Source organism: Temnothorax nylanderi, unplaced genomic scaffold (genome assembly GCF_030848795.1).
Source record: "Temnothorax nylanderi isolate EJ_2023f unplaced genomic scaffold, tnyl_v1.0 TNYL_tig0063_pilon, whole genome shotgun sequence".
Lineage (NCBI taxonomy): Eukaryota > Metazoa > Arthropoda > Insecta > Hymenoptera > Formicidae > Temnothorax > Temnothorax nylanderi.
In genome coordinates this window covers 146,672-161,822 of record NW_027249125.1, presented here as the reverse complement: position 1 = coordinate 161,822, position 15,151 = coordinate 146,672, and the positions used below count along the sequence as shown (strand labels likewise).

General features: G+C 44.9%; 1 protein-coding gene across 13 annotated transcripts in view; it reads left to right on the top strand.

Annotated features, from left to right (window-relative positions):
• Window positions 1-15,151, top strand: part of Ten-m (teneurin transmembrane protein Ten-m) — a 515,153-nt gene that overhangs the window by 450,547 nt on the left and 49,455 nt on the right. For 2 of the 13 annotated variants that reach the window (XM_071707981.1, XM_071707976.1), the window contains exon 1: window positions 13,603-15,146. The exons of the other annotated variants lie outside the window; for them this stretch is intronic. In XM_071707981.1, the coding sequence (XP_071564082.1) occupies window positions 15,041-15,146 (106 nt within the window). In that variant the 5' untranslated portion in view covers window positions 13,603-15,040. Of the gene's footprint in view, window positions 1-13,602; window positions 15,147-15,151 lie in introns of those variants that run through there. 13 annotated transcript variants of the gene reach the window in all.

Genomic DNA, 15,151 nt, shown 5'->3' with positions numbered 1-15,151 from the left:
CGAACGAGTTTTCAGGATGTAGCGGCTCGGGGAAGCCCAAGAAAACCCCGGTAGCCGGCTCGATACAGTTGCGTTTATGGTTTGGTAACATCGAATGTACCCCTCTGCCCTCTCGCCTGCGCACGACAAGAACGAGCGTTTCAAGTCCACCGGATCCCCCTTTCGGCGTCGTCGTATTAGATAATCACAGGCCGGGACGGAAGGGGACTGTACGCCACGGACTTGAAAGGCCCCGACATCCATCATCCATGGGAGAGGGACGTTGCCCCCCTTCTTGTGTCCATCGGACCAGACCAGGACCTGCGTTCTGTTTCCCCTTCTTCGACTATCCCGCATCAACATTGGCTCTCGGTTCAGTTGCGCTCTATTTTGCGATATCATTTTGGTTGCGAATCTTGGCTCACTAATCACTTTAAGGATTCAGTACGTCGACTCTTTTTTAAAGCGAAGGAAAATTGATAAATTTACCAATTTTTGATATGCCATTATTATCCAAAGAGAGACAATCTTTTTCTTCTCGATTCACGATGTGATATAATTAATTCTAAACTAATGCTTTAGAACTCCACAATTATTAATACAAGTTAATACCAGTAACATGATTAATTATAAATGACTACCGTAAGTTGGAAATAAAATCGGAAGGACAATGACCTGAAAGTTATTTAAATTAGTACGGTTGAAATACATTTTGCTTTGTTTATTTTTGGCGTTCTGAGCGGCTGCCCGTTTCAATTATCCCTGTAAAGCCGGTGCTGCTTCATCTCTCTCGCCCTTCCTCTCGCCTACCCCCTAGCTCGCCAGTGTACACGCCGAGATAAACACAATGTCAACGAACACATTAATGTTGTACCCCCCGCTCGCATCCGTGCAGTTCTTTCATGCCGCTCGATCGACCGTCGCAGCCAAATGTCGAACGGTTCGCGAAAATCGCGGTAACAGTCGGCCTAATGGAGATTGGATCGCGGATAAGGCGGCCCTTTTCTCCGGCCGGAACTCACGTACCGCCGACCTTTTGTGATTGACGAAAATCTTCGGTAGTTGACAATTTCGCTTTCAATAAGTGGCCGCCATCGAAATGGGAGCGATATCGTCTCGCGGAGAAAGAGTACTTTGGCTTTTGTGACCGCTAACTTATTATTACGCAAGAACTCCATTCGCTAAATTGGGTGTACATTCTGCGTCTGTATATTTAAAAAGCTCGATTACGAGACAGGCTTACTTGCGCGCGCGCACGTGTATGTGTATGTGCGGGTGTATGTGTGTATGTGTGGTGCAGATGGTTGCATTTGTGCGCGCAATATTGGTGCCGATATCGCACAGCTCGGAGAGAAGATTGAACGCGCCAGCATGCGAAGTTCCACAAAGTTATCTTTGCTCGCGGCACACTTCGCCCTTATTGATGCATTGTCCGCAGATTGAAAGCGGAAATCGATAGAAGAAGCTGCTTACTGCTTTATACGCGCGTTACAATGCGACTTCCGCTCTTTCTACCTGCTCGCAGGAAGGCAAAGATCGACGAGTGATAAGTTGTACCAATTTTTCCGATCTAATGATCTTTGTAACGTCAAACCCTCGAGTCAAACCCCGTTTAATCGCGTTAATATGGAAATTAACTGTCCTACACCGAGCGAAATTGAATTACTTCTGTCTTGAGGGCGACTCCGCGCTTTATTTCGTGTCATCCATCATGTTCCTGCATTTATGTATAGACGCAAGTAGGGCAATCTCGACGACCCGCGCCGTAATAGATATGTAAATCTGCAATTTAATTGCGTCTTTGAATAATAAGTAATTTAGTCATATATTAAAACGCTCTAAGGATGAACTTTTAATAATGGAAAGCGTCTCTAGTCTCTATTGAAACAGTGATACATTGAATTTTCTCTCTCTTCCTCTTTCTCTTTCTCTCTCTCGATAGTAGAGCAGCGGGAATATAGCTTCCCGAGTTACGACTTAATTTTGATCACATATCTCTCATAGACCGATATAAATATTTAAATATATCGTTCTTCAAAACTTTAAACAGTCTAATGATAGAACGCGAGCCCTTCAACGAGGTCAGCCCGCATATATTTTTAACATGTTATCGCGAATCGTCCGTGACCGCATTTAAAGATTAAAACTGAAAGTATTTATCGCAATTAAATAAGAGATTGTATATATATAGAAATTATTTGTATATATTACTATTATATTACATTAATTTTTTTTTCGCGCAATTTTTTTCTTCTTTCTGTGGTTTATGAGAACCACTGGGGTATATTGCGAGAACGCGCGCATGGTGCATTCACTTTTCTCGCCTGCAGATGACGTAACATGAAAAAAAGACACATGGCTCACGTGCGGAATTGGGAGAAAAGAAGGAGGGAGGTGGGCCCCAAATATCAATACTATTCGTCTCGGCCGGGAGAGCCACACACATTTCGTTTTTTTCGTGCGTGCCTATGCATCTGATACATTACACAAAACGCGGAACCGGCGGAACATTGTTTGCAGTTACGCCCGCCGACCACTGCTGTTCGCCGCATTCTTTTCTTCATGGCCACGCAAGCACCCTAAAAGCAATATTATATGTTTTGTAAAAGTAAATTGTAAAGTTGAAGTGTATGGCACGTGAGGTGCATCTTCCTTATGCTCGATATGAAAAAGTATTCTACGTATTATAAAACGTACGATCAAACCGATAGTCCCATGTTATTTCAGAGTTACAGCTGTTACAATTATTACTATTAGAAAAAACCAATAAATTTATTGATAATTATGCGTCAAGTTTAAAATTTACGTACTGCTTTTAAAAATTACATTAAAGTTGCATTTTGACATTAATTATCTGGAAGAAATTATCTATTTGCAACTTTTTAAATTAATAAACAAATAATGCTTTATTTTCAGTTATTTATAATTAAAGCAATTGTTGACATATTATTACGAAGCAAATATGTAAAAGATGTGAAACGTAGAAAAATTTGCGATAATCTTTACATGTCATTCAAGGTAGATACGCGTACAATGATCAATATTTAATTCGCACTATTGTGCAATTTACTTTTAAAATAACAGTTGCAGAGGCATAAGGAGATTTTCAGCGAAACGCCACGGGAAACACCACTTTCTCTCCCTTTCAATTCACGTGGCAGCAAAGAGGGCGACGTGAATCACGGATGTCGGGGGAGGGGGGGGGAGGAAGGGAGGGTATTAGCATAATTCAGTCCGAAACGCAGACCAGATTCCTTCCTGAAGAGGCCCCGGTGTCAGATGGCAAGCCTATGAAGAAGCCGGCACTCGAAGGTCTCCCGTAGGGCCTCCGAGATTAGCATCAGCGACCGTAAACGCCAGAAAATAAGCGGCTCCTCCCGCGCAATGTCGACTGCCGAAAATTTATTCCAATCCTTTGTTCTGAGGCGCTCGTTACTTATCATTAGTACGGCGTACGCTCGAAGCACTTGTCAAATCGAGGATATCAAGAGTCGGCCACGCCTTGGGAGGTTCCCTCCGCTTGCTGTCTGTTGTAAAATAACGATTCTCGATGCCGGAGTATTCCCGTCATTCGAATGCAATAATTTCAATTCTACAATACGTGTAAAATAATTATCTTTTGTTCTCGTACATACAAAGCATTAAATTGCTCGCAAACTTAAAGAAGCTTCTGCCTACACACACCACGGACTTACATATATACACATCGCTTACGCAGATAGATGTTTTTCGCGCGCCACATTTGACATTAAATTTATTTCAATTGTTGTTATTTTAATGTTGCGCTTGCGTCACTCGCCAAAAACAAGAGACAAAGAGAGACATTTTCTTCCCGTTTTAATTTAAAGGTGGGCGCAATTAATTAATTCCATTCTCGGCGAAAAGTTCAAGCTTGACAATGACATTTGGCTATATGACGTAGCTGTACGAAATATTTCCAGACATCGCAGATTAGTCCAAGTTAGCGAAATATAGTCTAGATATTCTTGTAACTATCCTTACTCCTGTCGTCATAGGATCTCTGACGTTTCTTGTACGTCAGTTGCAAGTTGACGCACAATCGGTCAAGAAGGAAATGTCGTTAGTGTTATTATGTCTTAAACCAGGTCGTGACGTATGACTTGGCAATGAAACTTCCAATTCAGTGCTCGCTGCACTCTTATTTATAGAACTAGGAAAAGTATTATTGATTACTATCGATTGAAAACGTCATGTTACATCCATATGTTTCCGTTTATTAATAAATCGCAGGAATCTATTATTGTTCTAACATTATACATCATACTTTCAAAAAACAGCAATAAAACAATGACAGTAAAAAAGGTCAAATAATATTAAATTGTTATTATTTAGATTATTTAGTAAGTCATGTAAAATAACGTTACTAGGACGACTATCAACCTATTTCTGTTTTATTCGGGCGAGGGCTAAAGTTAGCGCGGACGTCTTATCATCGATCGCGCCATTTCAACAATTGGATATGCACCCCGCTTGTGAGCGGTCGAAGGTGCCCGCAGGAAACCTTAGCAAGAACTTCTCCCCCATTTCCCTACCTCCCAAGGATACCCCCCACGAGTCTCGCGGACACGGAGGGATGGCCGGAACTAGCTAGCCCGAAGGTCTCGCGAGTAAGGGCTACGAAACACGAGGGGAAGCAAGCGTGAGATACGGCTCCGAACCTATTCGATAAGATCTTTAGTCTGTCGTAAGGACAGGAAGTGCATTAAGGAAACGGGTATTCCCACTGTGACTGCTAACTCAACACCGTATTACTCTCGGGTTAAAATAGTAGTCGCAGATATCGCAAATAGATTACGATCTACGGAAAATTTCCCGCGGAAAGTTAGTTTTTCGAGATCTTAAAATTGAGAGCGCATTGTGTGCCAAGATGAGAGAAAAGTCCGAGGGAGTTTGAGAGTTTTTAGCGCACAATACTTTTCAAAGAGCGAGTTTAGATGATGATTTGTCGGCAAAATATCTGTCCTATTTTACGAAGTAAAAATACATTTAATAATTGTTTAAAATGCATTTAATAATTGGAGCAATCTAAGTAGTGTTATTATTATCCGATTATAACTAACCTAACGAAGTTTGAGGAATATCAAAGAAATAAAATTCCATAATTCGATTTACGCTATCGAATACCTATATATGTTCCAATTTTGACTAGTTATACGATTAATGATTAGTGTAGACAGTATTCTGTCTACCTATATTTAGCTCTTCAATACCAAACGAAGTTGGTTTGCAAATATTCAGCCGCGTGTCGAATCGAGTCCATATAGCATTACGAATTCATATAGAAAAAAGGGTTTTCCAACAATTGAAAGCCTCCAGGACCAATACAGAAGTACAAAACTGCGCGTCGGATCGAAACACTCAGTTGTGAGTTGACATATCCCACGGCCAATTCGCACGAAGGGGGTGAAGATCGAAAAGCCCGGAATCTCGAATTCGATTTTTCGACACGACCAATACGACCGCTGCTGAATGGATTCACGGCTGTGACCCCGGCAGAAAGGCGGGATGGAGGCCCGTGAGTCCAAGATTGGAAAACGACTGGGATTACGTAAAAAAAAGAGAGAGAGAGAGAAGGAGGAGAAGCTAAGGCGGATTGCGTATCGGGCAGATGGCAGGCGAGCTCTCTCGTAAAGCCTGCAACTACGTTTGTGCACGAAAGTACCTTGCGCGCTGCACCTCCTTCTCCGTGTGAACCGTACGTGTGCGTGGTGCACGTGCGTGGTGATCGGGCCCGCGGTAATGGCAATGGTGGTAGTAACTGTTGCTCTCGTCGACGAGGAGATATGGGATACGATAGGAGCACGAACACACGTTGGACGGCGCGCCACTCGGATTTCGAAAAAGGGTGGGATACCCTTTCATCCCGATCCGGTCAATAGTTCTTTTCGGTATCCCTTTCTTTTCTTCTCTTCGTTTTCTTCGTCTTCTTCTCACTTCGGTGCCTTCTATTTCATGCGGAATGGCACGATGCCAAAGGCCGGTCCCAAAAGTTTCGTGGAACGGGGGAGCTCCTCCAAAAGGAAAGATCAGATCTGCCCTCGCGTGCAACATTTTTTTCGCGTTATAGGTACGAGAGGACGGGGTCCTTTATGGTAAAGAGTTCGGAACGTGTTTCTCTCCCGCGATTGATAATACAGTTCCGAAAGTGAATGGTAATGGAAATAAGCTAATGCATTTTTAAAAGATTTACCCCAAGAATGGGATTTAATAATTCTGCCAACACTCGCGAGTTGGATGCAAAAACGCCGACTAAATGTAACTCCATTTGCTTGATAAATGCTGTACCCTCCGCGCCTTTTAGATTTGCCATTTAGACCCCGCTTAATTCATAATATTCAATCATGCAGAAATTTTAACGACGCTCGAAAGGATCATTTATTTAACTCTGCCTTATGCTTCGCTTATTTTCTCTTCTCGCCTTTCGAACCGGTGAAAGCTCCCACGCATCAATTTATAATTTTTACACGTGTCATCGAACAAACGCGTTCTCGCTACCATATATCCCGTGGGGGAACAGATTTCAGTGAACAGGTCCAACGTGACTCTGCAAGTAGCAAGTAGCGGAGGGTCCAGCAGTCTGATGGACAAGGTAATCTTTAGATTCATCTTGCCGAGCCAGATGTCCAAACTGAACCATTTCATGTAGTGCCACATTTCCACTACACATCACCAATCCACCTTATCAGTTCAAAAATAGAGGACATCAATTTAAATAATTCCCTCTTTTTTATATGATATTTTATTTACAATATTATTTACAATAATTTGAACAAAAAATGGATACTAAAATATTTACAGATATAAATTTGATCCGATAATTTCAATGGCAATAAAGGACGATACTTCCTATGATAAGTTATATGAAAATTAATTACTAAATTAGAAGGTTTTACGTTCTCGGTATAGATTGTCGCTCGATCCCGTGCTGTCGCTGTATTGCAAACATTACGGCGATCGTTTGAAGTTTCTAACTAACGTTAATTTTATGCCAAACACGGGACTTCGCGCTACCATCCATAAAATCTGCCCCCCGTGTACGCTCCGTATAAGTTCCGCGCTGCGGAGACTGCAACTTATTCCGTTCTTCGTACGGGGAACGCGACAAACGCATGTTTAACCAAACTAACAACGATGAAGCACGGCGGCGACGTGCGAGCGAAGTTCCGGTGGTCGTTTGGGGAAGTTCTTCGCCGCCCATGACTTAGTCGGCCGCGAGTGCATCAAGGTGCCGCGCGATATGCAAAGTTTAAGGAAATAAAGAGCGCAGAAGTTCGAAAGATTATGGAAACTACCTATATTTTCATATTCGGATGAATGATTGGAAATGCCGTTATCACGAAACTTTCCAACTTCGACGATCGCAGTAACTTCTGGCTGCCCGAGGGTCCGTTTTGGTCACGATTCTTCTTAAGCAATTGTATCCAAATCTTAGAGAAAGATAAACGTTCCATTATTCTTCGCGCGATATATTTTAATCTCTTCCGCGGTGCTAGAATTGATCTCGTCTTCCTGATCCTGACGCGTCTATAATGTTATCTACATTAGTTCATCCCTCTCCGCTCTGTCCGTTCTTCAACCTCCGCTGCCTCGTGAAATGAAAATCGCGTCCGCGTTTGAATGCAAATGATTGCGAGGGCCGCATTATCGAGCCGAAAAATGCGATGCGCATCGCGCACCTGACGTGTAAAGACTGCCGTATGGAGTTATGGCGTTACATACTCGTTATCTCTTCGCCGCGCGCGGCCGTAAAGCGACCTGTCCTTACACGGAACTCCGGGCCGGCGTGTATGCGTGTTTATCCGCGGTACACCGGCGATGAGGTACACACGCGAGGAGGAGGTGAAGGTGGAAGAGAAGGAAGTTTTCGTGGCAGCCAGCCTTCGCGCGCGCGCGGTCGTGACCGAGAGCGACGTGCGTCGGAGTGCAGCGCACGGAGCAAGAGAGCCCATCGCCATGAGCGCCGCAATTTACGAAGCCATCATCCTTGTATGCAGATGCCGCGACCGTGAGGGATGCCCCCCTATCTCTCCCTTCGCGTTCTGACTATCCCTCTCCCTCCCCCCTCCGCGCGAGCGAGGGACTTCTCTCATCGTCGCATCGGGACCTCCCGCGCAGTCCCGACGTGCTCGCACTTTTACACTTTTATTGGCCTGCCCCGGCTATTTTACAGCCGATAGTGGATTAAGGGGATTAAGCGCAGTCGTCCGTAGGGCGGGATGCCTTTCGCGATATAGAGACATAAAGTCCGTAAGATACGGGGATTACCCTTTTTCTAACGAGCGACTGCTTCGGCGGCTTCGAGCGTCTCTCGCGCGAAACACCGATATAAAAAGTCGATTTACGCCGAACGCATTGTGACGTGCGATGCCGTGATCGTGCCGTGCCGTACCGCCCGCATCCGCGAGCCGATCTCTCGCCTTCATTCTCGTCCACCTTGAAAGTTTACTGGCGCTACGTGGATTTCCGAAGAGTGTCGGGTTACTCAAACGTGCACCATCGCTATCCTGAGGGAGTACGTTGTACGTTCTTCCGAGACAAAGAGGCTGTGTCAAAGTATAAGGCTGTTGAAAATATCAGTGTCGATATCGCCACATTTCCAATGTGTCAATGTTTCTCGTGAAGCAATAATTGGGTGCAGTCATCAAAGAATCACAAACGTATTACAAGCGCATAAAGTTATTTATTTAAAAATGAACGATAATTATAGAAAGTTCAATCTTCTAATGTGGACAATCCATAGCATAGATTTTATCGTGTAATCTAATTCTACCCATCATGAATGATTTTCTTGATGCTGTAAAGATAAAGATTCTCGAATATTATAATATATCAAGTATTTTATAAACAAGCGACCTGAAGGAAAGATCACATCTCAGGATTATTCTAGTATTTCTGATCATATATTTCATTCATTTTTATAATATCGCAGTTTTATCTCAAAAAGATGCTATTAAAAACATGATATTCTTTGTGTTATTCTATATATTCAGTACATTTGAACTTTCTTTAAAGTACAATAGAGATATTTCAACAATGTTTCGATGCATATGGAATCAGATCGTTTTGTTGCGCATAGCAGAAAGTATCATGGACCATTTTCGTTTCTCTCAACCGCAAACAAGGTCGCTCCAGCACTCCCGGCACTCGGATCACGAAAAGCCCCATCTTCCGCGAATGTCGAGTACCATTTACGGCCGAAAGCTTTTCTGGGATTTCAATATCGCAGTGGAGTAAAGTAACGAAGAGAGGGTAGAATTGAATCGTCCGAATGAAATCGAGCTATAGATCTCCGCATTAGAAAATTGATCTTTTTCGATTATCGTTCATTTTCGAATGGACAGTCCATCCCTATGTATTTACGTGACTTATACTTGCAATAAATTGTAATTATCGATTATCTTTTTCTTTGATGATAAAATAGTTACATTCGCTACATGCAAGGAAAGTATTTTATAATAAGATACACTTAAACGAGAGAGTTTAAATAGACAGAAAGAAAGAGAGAGAGAAAGAGAGGGAGGCGAATCTTTTAAGTCAACATACCGTTATCATTCCTACAGCTTCGCGTTTAATTAAAATACAAATACAAACTTCAATACCACACAAGTAGTACGCAAATTAGAAGAGCACGTTGAGCGCTCCGTTTTAATGATTCAACGGGCAAAGCGGTCGTGCAGCCAGGTAGCCTTCTTCGAAACATCATAATTTACCGCGCGCGACTCGGCTTCTTTATTATCTCGGCTCCGTTAAAGCGCGAAGCGACGGACGAGAGGGGAAAGGTTTTTATCTACCCGTTCTCTCGTTTCACGATATAGGTACAACTTAATCGTACCGTAGCGCGAAACTGTCCAACCGGATAAAGCGCGGTGGAGACGACGGCGCGGTGCGGCGGTGCGGCACACAGCCGGCGATGAGAAAGCCTCGGTTTTGGACCGACAGAAAAACACGGGAAGCGTCTACCTATTAGGTCACGCTCACCCTGTGTTTCGAGAGCGCAACCCGAGAGAATCCGGGTAACCCGGTAAAACGATAGCCGAAACCCGGAGACTCGAAAGCGTGCGCATTATTCAGAGCAGTCACGTGAAGGAGCGAAAGGAGCGTGCGGATTCCCTGCGCCAGACGTGCCGACCGCTAAATGAATTTTTTATAACAACCCAGCTGTATGAAATCTCCCGCGAAAAACAATTCCGCGCCGTGAGAATTTAAATGGATGCTCCGGGGGAATTTAGATAATGCAGTTTAATTTATCCTCTTTCTCTCTCTTTCTCGGTATAAACCTGCTGTTAAAATCTATGGCTATTGTCTAAGTTTTCAACATGGTTTGCGCGCGTATAATTTTATAAATATTAAACAAATTTCCATTGTATATCTAAAACTATATATATCTTCTCTCTCCCCCCCCCCTCTCTCTCTCTCTCTCTCTCTCTCTCTCTTTCTCTCTCTCTTTCTCTCTCCGCAGTGTTACGCAGTTTTCTATGAATTAAACGATATATTGCCCGTAAAGAAATAGCTTGTTCAGTGAACAAACCACCAACGAATAAAGAATTGTATATTGCGAGTAAAATTCCTCCGTTTAAATTTCAGCCTTCGCTTTATCACTGCTACCTATTCACTTTATTATTTTCCTCAAAAATTGGTCAGTTAAAAGCAAACGTTTCTAAAAGATATTGAAGCATGAAATTTATCCGGGGGATTTTTTATAAAGCCTTATTCGGAAACAGTATTGAGATGATTTTTAAATCAAAATACCACGCTGCATGGCAGATTCGAAGCGGTAAACTTCGCATAATAGAGAACGGATCGTCGAATCCAATGGTATCCGGTCGTCGACAGTCGGACGACCGGCAGCAGCCGGTCTTCGACCAGCCGCCGTCGCGACGTCGTCGACGATCTCTCAACCCCCGTCCCTCCCCCAACCCCTTGGCAAACATTTGAACGCGAGATGGCACGACGCCACCGTTACGGGGGTGCTATTCTATCCTATCCACCTCTCGCCTGTTTCCGCGAACAATGCAATATCACCCGCTGCCCGATTCGCATTGCGCCAATACTTTCCCGTTCGCAAACAATCGTATTCTCTGGTCCATTTAAGTCTCATTACGTCACCCATTGACTCGTTAACTCGCACTTTCGGGCGTTAACTCGCCGCGGGATAAAAATCGCGTGAACGAATGAGGTGTTAATCGCGGCGAGCAAATTGCACGCGATACTAACGAAGAAGATATCGGTAACATTTCCTGAACACTCACATAGACGCTGCCAAGATTTCTCTATTGACACTAAAAGATTTTCTTGCTCATGTTTTTGCGGAAACACAATTGCAATTAAATCCGTAATCTACGTGAGAACCTGTTATTTTGATAAATGCTATCGCTCGACAGTCAATGTGCAAGAAAATCTCACAAGATTTCATGTACATTCTCATATATGTATATATACACACGTAGGCGCGTGCATAAATTGTAATTTTTTTACTTGTAGAAAAATCAAGTACAAAATCTTTTTATTTGTCATTGAAATTACAGAATTTGAATTTTATATGGATAACGTAGAGAGAGTTTCTTTCTCTTTCTCACGTGCTATAAGGCAAGATATTTAGGAGAGAACGCTTCATTTAACTTTCTATTCTTCTCTAAATCCAGAGCGAGACATAGTGCATAATGCATTCCTCTCGCGTTGCATACAGAACCGTTATTTGCATACATTGTTTAGGATAGAGAACAAGCATAAATTGAAAGTGATCGAAAAGCAATAATTGCGTAACGGATAACACTATTGCACAAACATAAAGTTTATTAACACTGAAGCGCTTTTGCAGCCGATGTTCATTAAAACAAATATAATATTAAAGATTTTTTTTGCGTTTTCTTCGAAATTATGAGAAAATCGCGCGAAACCGATGATTACATTGCATGGTATTTTGCATTTTGCATTGTAGGAACAATAATATTATATACGATTACAATATTTGTAGCATATGGTATTTTATCTTGTTTTTCGGCACCGTGCGTGTGTGTGCGTGTATTTTAGTTGGGCAGAATGATTAAAATTCTCCTGTATTGTGTATCGCATATACACAATCGCGCCGCGAAGTTATCCGGAGAAGAGAAACATTGTTCCAAAGTTTATCCAGTAACAACATTAATTATTTGCTATTCTAGCAACACGGATTTCAGATATTTTTGCATTAATAAATGCGCCGGTATCACGAGCAATTTTCGTTACGTAATGAATAACGCGACAGCACAATGTAATCCTCATAATTGTGGATCGAGCGGTTATAGATGCAAATAATCTACGTTTGTCGACATCTGCTATTATTGGTGCTTTACGATATTAAAAAAAAAATGTAACAGCTTCGGGAATGTGGCTCTGCATTCGTAGATCTTCATACTTTATGCTACGTCTGTTATTATACGAAAGCTACGCCCATTCAGCGCGCATTCTTGTGAGATGACATATTACCTCAATAGCCGTGATTACCGTCCTTGTAATCACCTTTTCTGCCCCGCTGCATTTCAATCGCCCGCACACACGAATAACATCGGAGAAATTCTTCGATTTCCAATCTGCAAAGCCGTGCCCACGCTAATCGATTCCCTCAGTGTCTGTCTGCCGCGCGTCCGCTCCCACACCGAACCAATAATAATCGAAGATCGTGGGCGAAGATCGAGAGTACGGACGGTGCAACATACCTCGTTATCCCGTTCGCGGGCCCTCCCTTTCCCTTTCTGCGTTTAATATTCGCGATACACTTTAATCGTTCATCAACCGCCCGAAACCGGTCATCCCAATAAAACGAACGGGGCCAGGAACGGATGGTGGCCGCCTCGAAGTACGAAGCTAATAATTTTTGGGATTCAGTGGGACAGCGAGAGGGACATTGAAGAAAAATGTGCTCTTGCGATATATGTTAATGTAACAAAGTCTACAATTTTAATTTTCTAAGAAACGTGGCTGCATATACCAAGTTGAAATTAATTCTAAGTTTAATTGATTTCATGGCTTCTCCTAAACTAGAAATTACAAAAAAGAAATTACTAGGAACAGTACGCTGGAAAAGAACTAGGCGAAATCAGTTAAGTGTCAGCTTGCTCTCATCGATGTTTATCGGAAGAACTCCTAAGGATATTGTTTCGCGGGATTTTCCGGTGGGGCGGGACTTGAATTTCGTTAGTTTTCACGTAGCATATCCGCCCCTGGCCGCCGGAGATGGCAGGAAGATGAGGTGCGAGAACCTGAAGAAGAGCCGGACCAGGCGGGCGGCGGCGCGTGAAAGAGAACGGGTCTTCTTTCGACGGGATCCGCTGCAGCATCAGTGGAGTAGTGGGTGCCGTGATCGTCGAGGACCGGCTGTTGTCCCTTCCCCTCTCTCCGCGCTCCCCTTTCCCGGACGGACCCCTTCGCCCCACCAGCCTAGTCTCACCCAAAGCCTCCTCCGCACCCTTGCTCCAAAATGCCCCTTACGCAAACCTCCCCGCCGCGCCGCCGAAGGATCACCCTACCCCACTCTCTTACCTTCCCCACTACTTCACCATCCACCGTCCTCCACGGTGTCGGGAGTCATCGGTTGCCCCTCTATCCTCAGTCTGTCACCGACCGCGCAAGCGTGCGGTTCTTCCAAAGGAGTGTGACGAGGAACGGTTCTCGACGGTCCACGGAGATCGCGTCGCGTGGGTCTTCGCAAGGTCGATGCGTGTGCCGATCCGCGATCCGATCGAGTGTGGAAAAACAAAACAGTGAACCCGGACGTTGAATCACTCGTCGGATCTCGTGCGGTCAGATGATAGATCGCGCGGCCATAAAAGGGAAATTGTTCGAGGATCGCGTGAACCGGTCGCGTGTACGGACCACCGACAACCCGCATCGCGCGGTCGCCTGAAATTTTCTCGGAACACATTTTCGCAATCCGCGTCTCCGCTGACACCCCGGTCTGCACGACAGGACGTCGATCGACCGGGCCTCTCTCTCTCCTTCGGCGAAGTGACGTGACCGAGGGGACATCCGGTTTCCACGAGCGAGCGCGAGGTCGCTTCCCCAACGTTGCTGGACATCGTCGATGCGGGAGGACGGAATCGCCGGTGGTCGTTTATCGGTCGATCGAAAAATTCGCGGCGGAACAAATTGAACCCGTACCCTCGTCATCTACTCCGAAATTTTTCGGAGCAACCCGACTAGTCCCACGCTGTGCCCCGCTTTCAATTGGTCACGGCCTGTCCCGCGCGAGTCACGGGACCAAACAGATTATTATTAATCTCCGTCGTGACGAGAAAGAGAACCGCACGGCTGCCCGCAGTTACTCGTGACACGTAACAAAGTGACAAACGTGAATACTCAATGGATTGCGCATTAGACCCGCAATTCTGCGCTCCGACTTCTCAACTTCTCGCGAAGGGCACGTTCTGATGCGAAATGTGCGCACCGTGAACCGACGTTGAGTTCCGAGAGATCGAAAGTGGATCGCGCGGAGTGCCTGTGAAATTCTGTGCATCGCCAAGTGCAAGTGAATGAATGCGGTGCCGATCGAAACGACCGTGTGCCCCGCAAAAGAGGTAACGCCAACGATGCCCGAGGTGACCGCCGTCCGCGACAGACGACAGTCCGGCTGCGCGAATTCGAGAACGAGCGCACTTCTTTCCCACCCTCGCGTGTAAAACGGGGGAACAGGTGCACCGAGGGTTTCCACTCGCCTTTCTCTCTCGCCTCGTCGTATTTCAACGACTACGTGCGCTCGCGGCGAGGTTTAATTTGGGATACCGTGGGGTTTCGCGCGCTTTGTCGTACGCGGGCGCGCGCCATCCATCGACGTCGCGGGTCTCTCTCCCCTTTGAAGTTCAAACCGGAAGGATCGTTTATACACGCCTCTCTCTCTTTCTCCTGGGGTGATTCGAGACCCAGACGACGTGTGCATATGTGATCGCGACGCTGTTTACTCGGCGCCCTCGAAGCGTAGCCGTAGATCGCGACGAGGTCGCGGCTCGTCGCCCACGTCTACATTTTCGCTCTCGTCGATGACAAAGAGAGGCGTACGTTCTCCTCCATGTGCGACCCCACCGCGTTGCTGGATCTAGTGCCGGGCGAGGGATTACTCAAGAGGCCGTCCATGGATTACAACGAATACACGTACTGCTACGGTGGTGGTCGAGGTGGG